Below are 18,919 nucleotides of genomic sequence, written 5' to 3'. Positions count from 1 at the left end.
TGGACTCTGTGCTGACAGCACAGAGCCTGATGTGTGGTTTGAACCCATGAACTGTGAGGTCATGACCTGAGCCGGAACCAAGAGTTAGATGCTCAACTGACTGAGCGACCCAAGCGCCCCAGCATCTGCATTTTAACAATATTTCCAAGTGATTCAAATGCTGCCCTAAATATTTTTAATATGCGCTCACGTCCAAAACTGACTTTTATTCCCCCTCTAGTTTGTGTCTCTAATCCCTGCTCCTGATTGGTGGCACCGTTACCCATTTAATCTTAAGAGTTTTGAATCTACCCCCTCTCTCCTTTCTGTTCTACGTTCCTGGCTTACTTTAGAATCTTCCTTTGTCTGTATTATTTTACTGGTCTCCTTACTGTTCCCTCTGATTATAGTCTCTCCCCAGCTTCAGACCTTCCTCTACATCGTGGCCGTTTTTTTCATGATGTATATTTGATCATTTTACCTGCTCTTGGGTTTCAAACTTTGCTTTGATTGCTACTCATTACTTAGAACCAAAGGTAAAACCTGCCTTAGCAGTCAAGGCCTTTCTTGTTTCCTGCTTTTTCCAGTAGCTTTGTCTGTCACCATTTTCTTCTTAGTCATCTATACTCTAACCGTTTCTGAGCTCGTTTTATGCCTTATGGTTCTTTGACATCTGTCTGCATTCTCTTTGTTTCCTCTTGGATGTGCCAGTGCTCCCTCTTAAACAAGATACAGCTTTGTTTCTACGTTCAGACTTGAGGAGCTGGAGGGTTTCTTGCCTGCTGCCTGTCTCCATTCCTTCCTCAGTGCCATACCTTGTGTCAGTTTTCTTGGATGGATGACCTGCTGTTCTTTGATTTCCGTTTAAAGTGTATATGGATAGATTTTTGGTTTTGTTACTCCTGTTGCTAGTTTTTATTTTTACTTCCTTGTTACTAGTGAATGTGGCCTATACGATTCCTAACTTTGTGTTCTAAAACATGATGTGTTACGCCTATTCTTTTTCTATTGGGCACAAAGTTGTACGTGTATATGGAATCAGAAATGTTGTTACTTATTTTAATTTGCTACATTCTGTTAACTTATGGGAGCTTCATCTTCTGAAGAAAGGGAGGTGACTTACTTGGCTGTGATGATGGATTCCTGAGTTGCTTTTTTTTTTTAGTTTTCGCAAATCTGTCCATTTTCAGTCTTTTGTTTCTGTTTTGTGCCTCCCCCTCCCTACCCTCCCTTTCAGTTAGTCTTTAATTTATTTACATTTAACATAGTAATTATTATATTTTTTTATTTGTTTCCATGTTCCTGCCACTGCTTCCTTCAAGCCAAATTTAAGAACTTTTCTCAGTACATTTTTGCTGTCTCTAGTCTCTTATTGATTATCACCATTTTTTAAAATTTATCTGAACTTCACCATCTGTAAATTTTGGGAACTCTGTCTTCTCAGAACAAAAAAATTCTGAGCATACCTTTACTTTTATTTGTTCTATTGCAGTAAGTTGAATATTTTTACATCCAGCTCACTAAAACATGTTAATCTATTTAGGACTTTCTTAACAGTTTTCCAGCAAGATTGGTAAACATGATTTAGTTTCAAATAATGTTTATACTTACCACTTTTTCTCTTTTGCAGATAACATTTTTTTTGGTCTTGTTTTGTATATCTTTTCAATTTTTTTTTTTTTCCAGGCTGTCTTTGTATATATCTCCAAAGAGGTTTCTTTTTTTTGTTTCCTCCCCTCAAAGTTGAAAATGGTGTAGTGGTTTGGTCAGTTCGAATCCTCCCTCGGAAGTTTCACGACTGCTCAGTATCCCAGTACACAGTGAAGAGAGGAGATCGCGAGCATAGTCTTGGTCTTGCTACTTCTGTAGATACTCTGTATTATTCCTTGGGAATTTCAGAATATTCTGTCCTTGGAGTCAAAGGAGCATGAAGATTTTCCTGAGACTTTGTCCAGTCACCTAAGTACATAGCCTTTATTATTCACCCATTTTGGCACTTGTGCCTTTTGTAGTCAGAGGATGCAATTTATTTACCTTAGAGAAGATTATGTTTCCTTAATCTAGGGAAAGTTTTTTCTCTTGTCTTTATTTGCCTTTCAGAGCCCTATTGTTTTCTTTTAATGTTTCCCTTTTTAAAAAAAAATCTCTTTGTCCTTTTGAAACTGGTTCTCTGAGATTCCCGTTCAATTTATATGTTTATTAGCGGGGCCTGTTCTGTTTGATATATGGACTGAGTTAAAAATTTTTGGTAATCATGTTGCCTTTTGGAATTCTTTTTGTTTGTTTAATGGCTATCATAGCCATCCCTGAAAATCTTCTTTGAGGTTCTAGTTGTATGAAAACCTCTAATAACTTGAAATCTTTGCTGAGTTTACTTTCTAGGGCAAGTATGAAGGGTGGGAGAAACTTGGTTTTCTGGGCGTTGACATTCCCTGCATTGTAGTGACCTCAAGTGTTATGGACAGTTGAGCTCCTCTTTTCTCCCACGGTGTCCACCTGGGAAAGTCTCTTAGAATAACCTCCACCTTAAGAGTCCAGAGGCCATTGCGATGGCAGGTGACTTACCATCTCTGCCTCTTCTTCCCTTCAGTTTCTTATGTTAATTGTTATTGGAGGTTTTATTACCAAAACACTTTTTAAAATTTAAATAAAGATCCTCTTATACACCACCTACTTGGAATTGTTAGCTTTGTTAGATTTTTACCTTACTCCTCCCACCCTTGCCGCAGATCTTGTTTTGTATTTTCCAGAGTATTCTCAATTGCTGACTGTGGCCTTAGGTTATGTTTGTAGGAGCCATCAAACTGTGTCAGAGCTGTATGGGATTAAAATTGTGTGCTTTGCTCTCTACAGAGGTTGTACCACATTTACATTTCCACTGTAAGCGTATTTATCTCCCTATACTCTTTTCTGTGATTTTTAATGACAACATAGTACTTGGAAGAGGGAAATACTGTTAATAGAAACATCCCTCATTTGACATTTCATTTGTTCCATTTTAGGAGGTCCTGTGCAATGTAAGTTTGGGGCACCGAGCTTTTTTCACAGAATCTCAGGAGGGAATTTTGAGGATCAAAGGATATCTGCAGACATTTGAATAATTCCAGGGGTTGGGTGCCAGATTGCTTTCAAGGTGGTATTTTGTTGATTTATAAAGCCAGTCACACCAGTTTCACTGTACTACCACTCTGACTTTGGGTTAAAAGAAACCATTTTAAAACTTGTTTATATGTAAGGACTTAAGGTTAATATAAGTGCAAAAACATTTGGTAATGCTGGTAGTTGTAATAAGTGTTGCCGACGTAGTGCCTCACATTAACTTTGGTGAATGTAGGACTCTCGTTGGGGAGATAGAGATTCAGAAGGCACATGGAGAAAAGGACCTGAAGTAGATTCCGAGTGGAGAAGAGGCCCACCAGAGAAGTAAGTAGAGTCAAGGAAAATAGTACCAATTAGACAGAGGTCCTGTTAATGCCTCATTAGCAGTTTTTCAGTTGGGGTTATTTTATAGAGGTGGGGAAAGGAGAACTTCATACAATATGAAGAATTGTATGCATGTCTGCTACCAAAACGTTTTTATAGTTTACTGCAACAGTGCTGTAATTACGGACTTCTAGATATTTTGAGAAATAAATGCTTCAGGGTTTTTGTTCCCTAATGGAATAATACTAAGATTACAGTAAGAATGAATAGTTCTAGAACGTATTTTCCTTTTATTTTTTTGCTTATGATTATTATGATTATTATTTTGAGAGAGCGAGGCAGGGAGAGAGGGAGAGGGAGAGAGAGAATCTTAAGTAGTCCCCATGCATGGCGCAGAGCCCGGCACAGGGATTAATCTCACAACCATGAGATAGTGACCTGAGCTGAAATCCGGTCATGATTACCCACTGAGCCACCCAGGTGCCCCTTCCTTTAAATTTAAGTGGATTGAACCATCCTTCAAAAATGACTGCTCATGATAAGATGGCTGGTCATAAGTGCTATACAGAAATTAAGTTTTGAAAGGTCATAGTAATGGATGCCAGGATGCTTCTGGTAAAGTGCAGGTAGATACCTTTAATTGTCTACCTGTTTGTTTATTTGTTGATGTAAGATTTTATATTTTGTGTTATTTTTTATTAGGAGCACATATTCTTTCAGGACTAGGAATAATGAATTTAGGCTGAAGTGGTTTTTAGAAGTGAATGAAATAATTCCCAAAAGGATCATTTGCTCTTAAGAAAATGGACTCTTAAAGATGTTTGGCTTGTTGCTCTGTAGGGAGTGGAGACGTGGAGAGGGGCGGGATGAGGAGAGGCCTCATAGAAGAGAGGATGATCGGCCAAGGCGACTGGGGGATGAGGAAGAGAGAGAGTCTTCTCTCCGAGCAGATGATGATCGCATTCCCCGGCGTGGCATGGATGAGGACAGAGGTCCCAGACGTGGCCTTGATGAAGACCGGTTCTCTCGCCGGGGAGCAGATGATGACCGGCCTTCCTGGCGTAGTGCAGATGATGACAGGCCTCCCAGGCGAATTGGCGATGAAGACAGGGGAAGCTGGCGTCATGCGGATGATGACAGACCACCTAGACGGGGACTGGATGAGGACAGAGGAAGCTGGCGAACAGCTGATGAGGACAGAGGACCAAGACGTGGGATGGATGAGGACCGGGGGCCACGGCGAGGAGGTGCAGATGACGAGCGGTCTTCCTGGCGTAATGCTGACGACGATCGGGGTCCCAGGCGCGGCATGGATGATGACCGGGGTCCGAGGCGTGGGTTGGATGATGATCGAGGACCTTGGAGGAATGCTGATGATGACAGAATTTCCAGACGTGGTGCAGATGATGACCGGGGGCCTTGGAGAAACACAGATGATGATCGGATTCCCAGAAGGGGCGAGGACTCAAGGCCTGGTCCCTGGAGACCATTTGTCAAGCCAGGTAAAATTCTGGTATTCAGAAAACCAGCTTAGATGCTTTATAGACTCTGCTTGATGTGTTTTACAAATGGAAAGTGTAATCTTGCACATGCTACTCACTATTCTGTAGTGTTTCAAACAGGGACATTTCAAATGACTGTATTTCAATATCTAAATAAACAGTTATTTTTTAGTTAAAAAATGAAATTTTAATGTATAAATAACAATGATTAGGCTATATTATTATTAGTTTCTGGATAAATTGGTCTTTTATTTTCCCTTAGATGTTTGTGCAGTGACTTTTATCTCAGGAGCTTGGCTTTGATATCCCACACACCAGAACAAGTTAAATAACCTTACCCCTTTTTCTGCTTAAGTGATTCGTGCTTTTTTTCCCCTTCTGCCTGCTGACTGCTTCTTTGAGGGCTCTTGTCCCATGCCTGTCCCTTAAGTCTCGGTGTTTCTCAGGTTCTGTCCTACACCAGCCTTCTTGTGTAAGTAATGAAAAAAGTACACTGAGTATTTGCAGTCTTGCCTACCATGGGGTTAGGCTTACGGGAAGAGCGGTTCCTTACTTTCTCAGTCTTGGGCCTGCTCATGTTTTCATACTTTTTTGTTCTTGAGCAGTTGTACGTAATCTGTGACTTCTGTTACCATCTTCTCCAGGTGACTTCTTTCCTTACCTTCAGACCCATGTTACCAGCCTCGTGCTGCACACTGTACAGTTCTACCTAGAAATGTCTCTGACGTGTCGCCTTTAGCCTGTTGAAACTGAATTCACACCCACAGGCTTCTCGTCAGGTCCACCGCCATCCGTCCCATTTTATAACCTAGAGATCTGGGAGCTGTCCTTTGCCCTCTTTCATCCTTTATGATAAGTCTTTTCATTTAGTTCAGTTCTGTTTCCTTGTGTTCCTTAAATCCACCCACTTCTCTGTTCCCCTACAAGTGCTTAGGTCTGGGCTGCTATCATGCTTTCCTTGAACTCTTGCTGCTCCTGGTCCCCGCAGGCTCTCCCACTCCCGACTCGGAGCAGTAACCGGAGGCAGCCGTCCTGAATGCACATGTCAGTGAGCAACTTCCTTTCCTTTGCCCTTGGTGTTTCTGTCTCTTCTGGTCTCCATTCCTTCCACTGTCTGGCTGTGTGACATTTCTGTGCCTTGTGTAAAACAGGGATAACGGTGTGGTAGGTTCTCATTAATTCACGATAGATGTTTTATAGTCACTGTGAATACTGAATCATTGCTCTGAAGGAAAATACCAGATTAGGTTCCGTTAAGCCCTCTGCTCACAACATTTCTGTCAACCAAGTCAACCAATGAACGCAGAACCCTTCTTTTGTGCATTTCTGTTTTAACATGTTAATTGACTCATTAACATTGAACTCGTGGCCAGCAGCACTGTCTCTCCTCAATGAAGCTTATCTAAAATGGTATTTTTTCTGTAAGGCGCGTCCATCACCTTCTTGTGCTTGGGACACGAGACAGCACTGCAGCACAGTGCTTGAGGGCCATTTTAAACAGTGAAATCACCAATAAAACACAAAAACGCAAAGATGTGTCGCTAAATTTAAGACCAGCAAAAGGATACTTGTTTTAAAGTATGAGACAGCTGGGGCGCCTGGGTGGCTCAGTCAGTTAAGCGTCCGACTTTGGCTCAGGTCATGATCTCGCGGTTTATGAGTTCAAGCCCCGCGTCGGGTTCTGTGCTGACAGCTGGAGCCTGGAGCCCTGGATCCTGCTTCAGATTCTGTGTCTCCCTCTCTCTCTCTGCTCCTCCCCCACTTGTGCTCTGTCTCTATCGAAAATAAATAAAATGTAAAAAAAAAATTAAAAAAAAAAAAAAGTATGAGTGCTGCAGCAAGAAGACCGGACCGTTGCCTTGTTCACCCTCCACTGTGAATGGGCTCTTCCGGCGACTCAGGTACCATTCTGCACGTGTCTGCGAGGGACTATAAAAGTGCTTGAGTATTAATTTTAGCAACTTACAAATTTTAGCAAGTATGTAAAATGGCAGGTATGGGATTTACTTAGCTCAAAGCTACGGAAAGGATTAAATGAGTTAATATACACAGAAGGTTTAGAATAGTGCTGTGGCACGTTGTAATAGAAATGTTAGCAACAATAATAGTCCTGCAAGGGTAATAGATTTTCATGTAAATTTGCTCCCTTTGGCCTCTTTGTGCAAATATATTACATTCCTAGGTTTGGGCATCCCAGCGTTAAGTGTGAGGTGAGGTGATGGATAGGGTGGGGTCAAAGGATTGATCTTTCTTTGTTCCGTGATTGCATGGGTGGTAAATGGTGGAGGGCAAGAATATGAAAAGAAAGTTTTTAGTTACAAAGGTTTTGAAAATGTTGCAACATGTGAATGAAATTACAGTTGGGGCTCCATCTCTCAGAGATCTATTTCCTAATCCTCCACTTTTTAAGTTTTTTTGCTTAAAATGAGTTGTCTATTTACCATCAGAACAGATTTTTATAGCCATAATCTCAGCATATGAAACAACCCAGGCTATATAAATTTCCCTTATCTTACATGTTCCTCCCTGTGTGTTAGAAAAACAATAATAGGTAGTTGTAAATACAAGCTGGTGATTCTGTAAAATGATATAAGTAGCTTTAGTTCTTTAAAAAAATTTATTTTTATTTTTTTTTCATTTATTTATTTTTGATCGAGACAGAGCACAAGTGGGGGAGGGGCAGAGAGAAAAGGAGACCCAGAATCCGAAGCAGGCTCCAGTCTCGGAGCTGTCAGCACAGAGCCCCGCACGGGACTTGAACCCACGAACCGCGAGATCATGACATGAGCCGAAGTCAGACGCTTAACCAACCGAGCCACTCAGGCGGCCCTAGTTCTTTTTAAAAATAAGATTGTACTGTATTTTTTTTTATTGTTTATTTTTGAGAGAGTGAGAGCGAATTGGGAGGGTCAGAGAGAGAGGGAGACAGGATCTGAAAAGTAGGCTCCTCACTGTCAGCACAAAGCCCGATGTGGGGCTCAAACCCACAAACCATGAGATCATGACCTGAGCCGAAGTCAGGTGCTCAACTGACTGAGCCACCCAGGCACCCCTAGAGTGTCTTAAATTAACATACATAATGGTGATATTAATGTCAACATAAAGATGTATAGTCATAGTTACCAACTTGGGTTTCTGGAGTATTAAAAAAAATTTTATTTCTTAAAAAAAAAAAAAACCAACAGGTGGATGGAGAGAGAAAGAAAAGGCCAGAGAAGAGAGTTGGGGTCCACCTCGAGAATCGAGACCATCAGAAGAACGTGAATGGGATAGAGAAAAAGAAAGAGAGCGAGATAACCAAGATCGTGATGAAAATGACAAGGACCCAGAGAAAGAAAGAGAGCGAGAAAGGGACAGAGAGCGAGAGGGGGATCGAGAAGACCGCTTCAGACGGCCGAGGTTTGATGCTCTGATTGGGACTCTTTGTGGAATTACAGCTGGGATTCTCCTAAATACTCTTGGGTGTTTTCCCAGATCACGTTGAGAAACGGTGTGCTGCATCCCTCAACCAACGTCCCCTTTTAACAAAGTTGAGAAAGTGAGGCTGACACCGTGTAGCTTTCTGCAGGTTTTGTAATGATTTAGTAAGGAAGCCAGACCAGGTATCTTTACCCATCTGTTGCCTATCCTCTGTGGTTTAAATTCTTCAGTTATATAGTCCTTAAACTAGTAAAAGCCCCTTTTACTTTTATTAGCGGTAATGGTTCTAGCTTGCTTCTTCTGGCCAAATTGGCTTTGTGCTGATGAACCTAAACCAGCACTGTTTATAATACAATTTTCTGCAAGGATGAAATTGTCTTGGATCTGTAATAATCCAGTATGGTAGCTATTTGAATACTATTTGGCTACTGAACATTTGGAACGTGGTAGTGCTATTGACAGAATGTCTTGACTTTGTTTCAGTTAATTTATGTTTAAGTAGCTACATACAGGTTGTGGCTGTTAGGTTGGAAAGCACAGATCCAGATAATCTCATTTGACCTCTACACCTGGGGCATCAGGTCGAGATCAAGTTATAAATCTAAACTTCATCCCTGTTAGGTTTGTAAACTCTCTCGGCACCGACTTGGAAATGATCTGTTCACATATGCTATCATGTAGTTTAACAACAGGATTTAACATTTTGAATGGCTACAGGGATGAAGGTGGCTGGAGAAGAGGACCAGCGGAGGAATCTTCGAGCTGGAGAGATTCAGCTCGCCGAGATGATAGGGATCGGGATGACCGTCGTCGGGAGAGAGATGATCGCCGTGACCTAAGAGAAAGGCGAGATGACAGAGACCGAAGAGGACCTCCTCTCAGATCAGAGCGTGAAGAGGGTATGGATGGCCTGCATGTTGCTGGACTATCAGAAATCCATAATTTCTGGGGAAGTTTTGAGTTTTACTTAATTATCTCACATACTCATGTAAACATCAAAAATAAGATCATGAATAATCAGTTTAAAATCTCTAGTTTTCATAATCTTCGTCACTCTGTGAGGTTAGCTCATTTCTAAATTCAAAGTATATCAGTAGGCTAATTACGTTGGATAGTAGTGATATATATTGCTTTGAAAGCTTATTTTATGTAACCAGGAAATAGTGTATTTGTTCTTTAAGATCTTGGTAGATAAGCACAAAGTGTAAAACATTGTTTCTCTGAAATTGTGACCATTGAAACTTTAGCTTTAAAAAAAAAAAAAAAAACCCCATGCTGGGGGCGCCTGGGTGGCTCAGTCAGTTAAGCGTCCGACTTCAGCTCGGGTCATGATCTCACAGTCAGTGAGTTCGAGCCCCGCATCGGGCTCTGTGCTGACTGCTCAGAGCCTGGAGTCTGCTTCGGATTCTGTGTCTCCCTCTCTCTCTGCTCCTCCCCTGACTCATGCTGTGTCTCTCTCTGTGTCTCAAAAATAAATGGGGGCGCCTGGGTGGCTCAGTCGGTTAAGCGTCCAACTTCAGCTCGGGTCACGATCTCGCGGTCTGTGAGTTCAAGCCCCGCGTCGGGCTCTGGGCTGATGGCTCAGAGCCTGGAGCCTGCTTCCGATTCTGTGTCTCCCTCTCTCTCTGCCCCTCCCCCGTTCATGCTCTGTCTCTCTCTGTCTTAAAAATAAATAAACGTTAAAAAAAAAAATTAAAAAATAAATAAATGCAAACAAACAACTATGCTTAATGGCTACTTTGCTGTTTGATTTCATTAAGAGCCAAGAATTTTTTTTAATTTTAAGTTTTCATTTAGATTTTTGTCACCTTGTCTTAAATTACTAAATTTATTTTATTGTTTTTTTATGGGGGTTCTGCATTGTTACCTTTAGTACAGGATTTCTAAGTAATTGGAAACATTCTTTTTGCTAAAGTTCTGTTTAGTCTGAGCCAATACAATACAGCACTAACTTACTCTCTTTTCTGTTAAACTTTTAGTAAGTTCTTGGAGACGTGCTGATGACAGGAAAGATGAGCGGGCAGAAGAGCGGGAAGCCCCTCGTCGTGTTCCTCCCCCAGCTCTTTCAAGAGACCGGGAAAGAGACCGAGAAAGGGAGAGAGAAGGTGAAAAAGAGAAGTCCTCTTGGAGAGCTGAGAAAGATCGGGAGTCTCTTCGTCGTACCAAAAATGAGACTGATGAAGATGGATGGACCACGGTACGACGTTAAATCTCAAGATAATGGATTCAAACTCATGTCTCACATAGGTTTGATCCCATTCAAGGATTATTATACTTGTGTGTCAACCAGTCTAAATTGGATTCTTTAATGTTGTTTCACCATAACACAAAAAGCATGAACTTGTATTAATCCTCTATAATAGATTGATCATGCACCGTACACACAGGAGGTTGGACGACGAGGCCATTTTCTGGAATTTGAGGTGTTGCATTATTTCATCAATCATTTGTTTACAAAAGAGAAAAACTAAAAAATAAATTAAAATGTGAACCCTTCAGGTATGGAGTAACACCTGTATCTTGGTATAGAACTGATTTTTTTTTTTTTTTTTTTTTGAAATACCATATTCATTTGGAATGAGGTAAGGTTCTATTATAGAAAATGTATTTGAAGACTCTTCAAAGCAGGGGCTGAAACAATTTCCACACCATTAGTGGTTGAGACATACCTCTAGATACTTTGAGGTATTTACTATATTAACTACATTTAGAAAGTTTTTAGGTTCACTATAAGTGCAGTAAACATTACAAACATTGGATACAGTGGGATTTTCTGTAGGTTTTACTTGAGAGGTGAGTATAAAGCAATTTGCAGTCATGATTGTAATGACAAGAATACTGCTCAAGTGTGAATCCGAAACAGTTACAGCTTTTAAATTTTAAAGCATTTGGTAAACTGTTGCTGAGTTTTTTCTGTTGCCAATAGCAAACTGCTTTTCCATTAATGGAGAATTCATGCCTTTCAAGCATTTTAAATATGACAATATTTATAAATGTGTGGTTTGGAGGAATTGTTTAAATTCTTTTTCCTAATTTCCTTTCTCTTCAGGATAGATTCTTTGAACAAGTAATTTGTAGTAATGACTGTGTTGACTTCAATTTTGGAGTGTTGTAGCTATGTTAAAGATTAACTATTTGGTCTTATTGAAGCCAACACAGAACTTGCTGCTGTGTTTTTTCTTCAATGATAAATAAAATACTTACAGAATTTGTTTTAGTGTTGATTTGTAGTTACAGTCAAAGTGTTTTATTTATTATGGTGAGTTTACATATCCAGTTGAGTGTGGTTTTGAGTTTTTGGGGCCATTAAATGTCTCAGTATGTAGGATCAAAGAAAATAACCCAAATGTAACAGAGCAGATGTGGCTACGATGTTTCCTTCCAATTAAGGATCCCCTTAGTTTCCTTGCAATGCCATCCTCTCTGTGAGTTTATATATATGGGGGGGTGGGTGGGTGAGTGGTTTACTGTTTGGGGTATTCTCCTCAAATTAGAAACATCATAGTTTCAGAGAATGTTAGTTGCAAATTGATAGTGGCTACAGACATGTAAATTATTTCCAGTGTTGAGTGGTGGGGAGAATTCCTGCTGGTACAGCTATAAGGCCAGAAGAGGGAGTATTGATGCTTCTTTACTTAATCAGATGCAGCGTTTTTGGTTTGATGTTACCAGCAATGGAAGCCACTGTTTTCAACATTTAATCTTTTTTTTTTAAGAATTTTCTAAATGTTTGTTTATTTTGAAAGAGAGAGAGGGAGAGAATCCCAAGCAGGCTCTAGACTGAGCCACCCAGGCACCCCAACATTTAATTTTCTTAATATATTTAGTATTTCAAAAAGTGGAAATCTTAAAAGATATTTGGGGGAGAAGGCCTTTTCTTTGTAACCAATAAAAGAACTGGGGGCAGTAACCTGCTGAGTGTCCAGACACTAGAGCAGGACTGTACCTGTGACATCACTGATTGGCCCCAAGGCACGATTTATTAGCTGATTAGATGAGTTGTAGTTGCATGTCTGACCATTAGCCTGCATTTCCAGGCTAGTCTGCAAGCTACTAGGACCCTTTCCCAAATATATGATGCCCCCCGGTTCTTTGTCCTGGGAGGTGTGAGTCCAGGGCATGGGGTAGGGTCAGAAGAGTCAGCTGCTGCTCTGTGGTCCTGCTCTTAAGTTTCTACTCTGAAGGCCTCCCCACCCCAGTATTCACAGGTGTCACAGGAAAACCGAACATCCAATCTACTCACTATGTGTAGAATGTCTTCCATGTTTCCAGTGGCATCTGCTTTTTTTAAGGTTTACTTATTTTGAGAGAGAGCACATAAGGGGGAGGGGGACAGAGAAAGGGGGAGAGAGAATCCCAAGCAGGCTGTGTGGTCAGCACAGAACCTGACCTGAGGCTCGAACCCATGAACTGTGAGGGATGATGACCTGAGCCAAGATCAAGAGTTGGACACTTAACTGAGCCACCCAGTCTGCATTTTTAAACCAGAACACCATTGCTATTAATACAGGTGAATTCTAAGAGTGGAAGACAGTGGCCCAGAAAAGACTACAGCCATCTAGCTGTCTGTATTGGCTTCCAGGAAGAAGTTGGCGTCTACGTATTGGGATGCTTTTATGTTTTAACTGTGTTTTGTTTTTACCCAAAGACATTTGGACTGTGGATTCATTTTATAATTTTACAAGTCTAATGGACATATATATTGGACACTGGAAGGAATGAAGGAATGTTCCTCGTGCCTAAGCACAGACTAGAAGGTTAGGACTGACACCAAAACTTGCCTGCCCTTTCCCTTGAGGCACGCATATTTGTAGTATAATTTTAAAATACATACATAATTTTGGCTTCCTTACAATCTATGCCAAAAGTTGTAATAAAAGTTAATTCTGCAGCTTCTAAAAAGCACTGCATAGGAAAACTAAAATACAAAGAAATTAAAAGCTACTGCAGAGGTCTCTACAGAAGGGGACAAGCAAGGTAGGGCAGTCTAGTCTGCCTGCACAGCTGGTAAAGCTCTTTTGAGATTCCATACATTGTTTGATTTTTAGCTAAACATATAGCCATATTTTTATAAAAACAAGATCACTTTGTCATACCAATTATTTTATGTATTTTTTAAACTTTGGAAAATTGGATTTCTTTTACCCTAAATAAAAGAAAATTTTTTTTAAGGTTAAGCATCCGACTCTTGGTCTCGCCTCAGGTCATGATACCGTGGTTTGTGGGTTTATTCCCCAAGTAGTCAGGCTCTGCATTGACAGCGTGGAGCCTGCTTGGGATTCTCTGTTCCTCCCATGCTTGTGTGTGCTGTGTCAAATAACCTTAAAAAATTTTAAATTTTAAGTCAACTCTGCCACCAGTGTGGAGTTCAAACGCACGACTGACTGACTACAAGATCAAGAGTCACTTGCTCTACTCCCACTGAGCCAGCCAGGTGCCCCACACCCTAAATTAAATTTTGCAAGTATTTAAAGTTTTAGATCGAGAGGTCTCTGAGTCTGCTCTTAGGTGCATTAGAGCATGGTCAGATTTTCCCTAAAAGATCTCTAGAAAATGTAACTGTAATGTTTCCTTTTCACACTTCAACTCCCAGCATTTTAATGTTAGCTGGGAAACAGGAAAATTTGAGGGGGGGAGGGGCTGAAACAGGTGCATTTTAAATGGATGAACATGATGGTTGGTGGTCCAGGGTCTTTGGGATACCTTTCTTGATACTCTTCACTTCAAGACTTGAATAAACTCCACGTTGCACATGTTCACAGTTTGGATAAAACCGTGATCGTGTCAATATCCAATCCTTATTAGGCACACCTCATCACTGAGGGATTCTCCTATTGAACGAGCCACGTGCCCGAGATCTAGAAACAGTGTCTAGAACAATTTGGATCTTTGAAAATACAAAGCACTTGCCTGCCTAGTTCTGGGTTGCAGAAGACATGGGCCTGTAGTGATCTTTGGAAAGGTAGAACAGTGAGAAGCTAACAGGAATTCCTACTGAGCTGACACCTCCCCAAAACCAAAAGTAAACTGGTATATTTTCTAGCACAATAAGAGAATAATTACATGTTTTTTATGAAACTACTTGAGTTTAAGACTAGTCCTATCTTAAGTTCTGTGGTCTGGGGCTAGACTAGCAGGAATGGATCTTCTCTTGGCTAATGCACTGTTTGCCAGCACCTCTCCTCCTCGTTCTGATGCCGTTTCCCTCCACCAAAAAAGGCTCCTAGCCTTCCAGTGTTATTTACTCCAGCCTGTATTCTACCTTCAAAGGAGTGTTAAGCCAATTTGTTCTAGAGGAAATTAGTGGTTTGATAAACAATCTACGTCTAGTAGAGAAGCTCAACTCTCCTACTTGAATCTATATATTTATAACCAAATCTCTTGCTGGTGTTTTCAGATAGTGATGTATTTTGTACATTCATATGCGTTCATCCTAATTCACTGTTTTTGGCTCTGTATCTGTCCTGATGGTAGCTGCATGCCATTGTGGGACATCCAGCATGGATGTAAAAATAAGGGTGCGACATAAAGTAGGGATTAAGGATGTTTGCCTAAAGATCGGGTCTAATCTTCAGATAAGTGGTGGGATTCCAGAAACAGACTAGGGTCTTTGAGGGAAAAAGGAGCACGAGGGTGGCCATGTTCCTGGTCTTCAACCCCCACTCCACAAGTAACTCCTTTAGTGCTTATTCCGGTTTGAAGACTGCCTGTGCCTCAAGCCAGACACAGCCCATAGTGGAACCTTCTTGAGGACAGGTTATTACATTAACCTTCTGCAGCTCAAAGGATTGCATCGTCCATTTAGTTTGAGAGGCAACAGCTGGAATGAGCTTTCCACTATTAAGGAACCTTGAAACTGATGAGCAGGGTAACTAAATACTGCTCCCTTTTGATCCTACAAATGTTTTTCAACAATTGGAGATGGGGAGGTGGGTGCATATGGACAAAAGGCCAAGTAACAAAGTTATAGGCAAGATTAATGAATTCATATACTGTTACTGTATAAATACACAAGTCAGGTTTTTTAAACAGCACCAATTTCCAAGTGTATACACAATAAGATTTTAACTTGGCACAATTTTTCAAGGTGGAAAGACTAGTTCCTAGTTCGGTAATAAAAAGATCTGGTACATAAAACGATAAGGAGCTGTACTGTACCTGCTACAGATTGTACATTTTTTACACCTCCAGCCAAGACTGAAACAAGCCACAAGGAGGGAGTAACCCACACAAATCAATACTGGAAAGTTTACTAAACCTTCACTTCTCAAAACAGTGATGCTGCCAGGGCTTGCTTCACCTGGAATTAGAATAACTGATTTAAGGACAACTAAGAAATTGTTTCAAACAATAAAATAGTCAATTTGCCGACATTCCATAAAATCGTCAGTTTCAAGTCCAGTTATGAGGCTTTTAAAAAAATATTCTAGACCTAGTAAAGTGCCTCCATAAAATTAAACATCCGAGATTAGATGGAGACACTTCATACTGATGCGCATCTAAAATAGATCGACGTATACCGTAAATAAACAGCGCCACTAAGTTGCCATATTTCAGGTAGTGGAATACACACCCAGCCTTCACCGTCTGGATGTGCACAAACTGGAAACTATAGACATAAACAAATCAAGATGTTAGCGTCTAGTCTCAACCGCTCTTCGACAGGAAAGTACTCCGCACGGCCGGCTTGCTTTGAAAAAAACCAAGACTTCTTCCCAAGCTGAGCCAACTGCTGGTCTCCAGGCCTCTCCCACAGCGAGGGAAAGACGGTGCGCAGACCAAAAATGAGAGAGCGGGCAGGCGGTGACCCTGGTGGCGTCAGGTGGGGGCAGACCGGAGCCCAGGCGCTCAGCGCAGCTTCTTCCCCGGCTGGCAGTCCCTGGCGCTGCGCGGCGGCGGGCGGGCGGCGGGCGGCGGCGGCACTTTGGAGAGCGGGCAGTACTTGATGGTGTGCGCGTTGTCGCCGCTGGCGCCGCACAGGGGACACGTGTAGCGGCGCAGCACCGGGCACAGCACTCGCCCGTCGGGTCCCTTCAGGATGTGGGTGGTGTAGAGCGCCACCGCCTCCTTGTTGTTCCGGCAGAACACGCACACCTGCAGCTCGGGCTTGAGCAGTCGGGCGGCGGCCGCCCCGGAGGCGGCGTGCAGCCGGGGCTCGGCCGCCCACGCCGGGGCCCGCTCCTCGCGCGGCGCCACCTCCGCGGCGGCAGTGGCGGCAGCGGCGGGCGCGCAGCCTAGCAGCACAGCGGCGGCGCGACCGGCGAACGGGCTCAGCTCGGCGAAGCGCTCCTCCAGCAGCCCGGCCTCGGCGGGGCCCGCGCACAGCTCCAGCGCGCGCAGCTCCAGCGCGCCGCCCAGGTAGCGGCCCCGGGACGCCGGCTCGTCGCTGTCGTCGTCGTCGTCGTCGTAGTCGGGCGGCCCCAGCGCCGGCCCCAGCGCTCCGGGCCCGGTCCCCGCGTGGGGGGAGCAGCAGGACGACGAGGAGGAGGAGGGCGGGGAGGCGCCGCCGCCGCCGCCGTCCCCGCCGCGGGCGCAGCCGAAGCGCGGCTCGCCGTCCACCGCCTTGGTGATGAGCGTGGCGAGCCCCAGGTAGTCGTTCCACGAGCTGAAGGGCTGCGGGTGCGCCGGGCCCTGGGCGCTCACGTAGCGGGCGCTGGGCACGAGCGCCATGGGCGGGGGGGCGCGGCCGCGGCTGGGCGAGCGGGGCGCCCAGGGGAAAGCCTCCATGGGCGGGCTGCGGGCCGCGCGCGCCGCCTCCCCGCGGCCGGCGCGGGCCGGACGGAAGGGAAGCGCGGAGCCTGCCCGCCGGCCTGCCGCGGGGTGGGGCCGCCTCGCAGCCTTTTTATCGGGCCCCGCTCCTCCCCGTTCCCCCGGCCTCGCCGCCGCGGCCCTGCCCCCTGCGCCACCCCGCCCCGGCCTCCTCGCCCGCGCCTCGGACGGAGGCGGAGCGGAGGCGGGCGCGCCGGGGGCGGGCGGGCAGTGCGCGCGCTCCGCTCCGGCCCGCGCGGCTTCCGCGCCCCGCGAGCTGCGCCAGCCTAGCCAGCTGCGGGCGGCTTTCATTCCGGGAGGGGGCGGGCGAAGCGCCGCCTCGGGCCTGGCCGCTAATTGGCTGCTGACCAGAGCCCCCTGCGCCACGGGCGCCGCTCGGGACGCTGATTGGTGAATCTGGGGGAGGGGCGTGCCCTGCCGGAGCTACTGGGAGGGGAGGGCGAGATGGGGGGGGAGAGCAGAGGAGCGGAGGGGAGAGGAGGGGCGGCTGCCGGGACCCGCCTTCGCCCGAGCGCTGTGCCTCGGGTTTGGAACAGGTGACCAGGCTTGGGTCTCCCTCGGCCGGGTGGCGAGATTCGCCGAGGAAGCGAGTAGGCATGGGTATGGGGGGAGAGTGCCCCAAGGTTCGTGCGCCCATCTCCCACCTCCCCGGGGCAGCCTTCCGAGAAGCCCCTTCTCCCGCCTCAGCAGGAAAAGCTCGGGGGGAGGCAGGATTTGGCGCGCTCTGAGGATGCAGTCGTCAAGTCAGAGCTTCCCAACAATCGAGAAACTTCCGTTTGCACAGTGCTTTGGAGAGCTTTCCACTGGGTGAAATCTTCGCACAAACCTGAGGCTCGGAGGGTTATGGTTCTTGCCGTAGCGAGTAGGGGAGGGAACAGGACTTTCCCACAGCGCGCGACACACTCCCAACAGGTGTTCAGAGACTGGGTGGCCATTAACTGGTGACTTCGTAGGGATGAGGGCTCGGCCAGAAAATCTTCCAGCCCTCGGACAGTGATTGGGGTGTGTGTGTGTGTGTGTGTGTGTGTGTGTGTGTGTGTGTTTATGAAGCCCCTCATCCCTAGGTGGCCATATCAAAATCTGGGCTGCCTGTGCAGTTTGAAAAATAAACCCTGTTCAGCGTCACAATTTAATACTTTGAGTAAAATATTTTTGTAAAAACAATGGAAAATAAATTGGAAGATTTTTTTCTTTTTTGAGAGAGAAGGAGCCAGCGAGCAAGCAGGGGGGAAGGGGAGAGAGAGGGGGAGAAGGAATCCCAAGCAGGCTCCCAGCCGTCAGCGCAGAGCCCAGCAAGGGGCTGGAACTCACCAATCATGAGTTCAGAACCTGAGCTGAAATTAAGAATCCCATGCTTAAAGAGCTGAGCTGCCTAGGCGCCCCAGATTTTTGATTAGGAGGATGGGAGGTGGCCATGCCCTTCCCAGAAGGGGCAACACTTTCTTTTTTTTTTTTTTTTAATGGAAAGCAGTAAATGTTTTTGGTATTGCGACAGGTTCTTTAGGGTTCTGTGGGACTAGGAAAATGCCTCCTCTGGTGGCTGGGCTGGCAGGCAAGGTGGGCTGCAGAGGGCAGGTCAGGACTTTCCTTCCTCTCTCTGGCTATGCTGTGGCTATTGAAACAAGGCGGGGAGGGCAACTGCTACTGACAGCCGTCATTAGGCCTGAAGCTGTGAGTCTGACTGTGTCCAGCGGGTCTAGAGTGGCCCAGCAGGGGATGCCGGGAACCTCATGGTGGCTCTGGTTTATGGTAGAATGAACGAGTGGATCAGAATGTCAGCGGTGGAAGGGACCTTTGGGATCCTTTGATCAATCCAACCTTCCTTT

The 18,919-nt window shown here is 44.7% G+C and overlaps 2 protein-coding genes across 2 annotated transcripts in view; one reads left to right on the top strand and one right to left on the bottom strand.

Annotated features, from left to right (window-relative positions):
• The window catches only part of EIF3A (eukaryotic translation initiation factor 3 subunit A), a 35,526-nt gene extending 23,994 nt beyond the window's left edge, over positions 1–11,532 (top strand). Inside the window, exons 18-22 of the mRNA XM_042907822.1 lie at positions 3,314–3,402; positions 4,243–4,904; positions 8,090–8,303; positions 9,042–9,223; positions 10,304–11,532. Coding sequence (XP_042763756.1) covers positions 3,314–3,402; positions 4,243–4,904; positions 8,090–8,303; positions 9,042–9,223; positions 10,304–10,533 — 1,377 coding nt within the window. The 3' untranslated portion in view covers positions 10,534–11,532. The remainder of the gene's footprint in view (positions 1–3,313; positions 3,403–4,242; positions 4,905–8,089; positions 8,304–9,041; positions 9,224–10,303) is intronic.
• A 3,516-nt stretch (positions 11,533–15,048) lies between these two features.
• On the bottom strand, positions 15,049–17,051 carry NANOS1 (nanos C2HC-type zinc finger 1). Its single transcript, XM_042908465.1, has one exon. It carries the CDS (start codon positions 17,049–17,051, stop codon positions 16,173–16,175), a length of 879 nt encoding a protein of 292 aa, XP_042764399.1. The 3' UTR covers positions 15,049–16,172.
• Between the last annotated feature and the right edge of the window lie 1,868 nt (positions 17,052–18,919).

This window comes from Panthera leo, chromosome D2 (assembly GCF_018350215.1).
Source record: "Panthera leo isolate Ple1 chromosome D2, P.leo_Ple1_pat1.1, whole genome shotgun sequence".
NCBI lineage: Eukaryota > Metazoa > Chordata > Mammalia > Carnivora > Felidae > Panthera > Panthera leo.
This window is presented reverse-complemented; position numbering and strand designations above follow the sequence as displayed.

Bases quoted from the DNA above. Each gene is read 5' to 3' on its own strand.
- NANOS1 (XM_042908465.1), bottom strand. From the start codon at position 17,051: ATGGAGGCTTTCCCCTGGGCGCCCCGCTCGCCCAGCCGCGGCCGCGCC.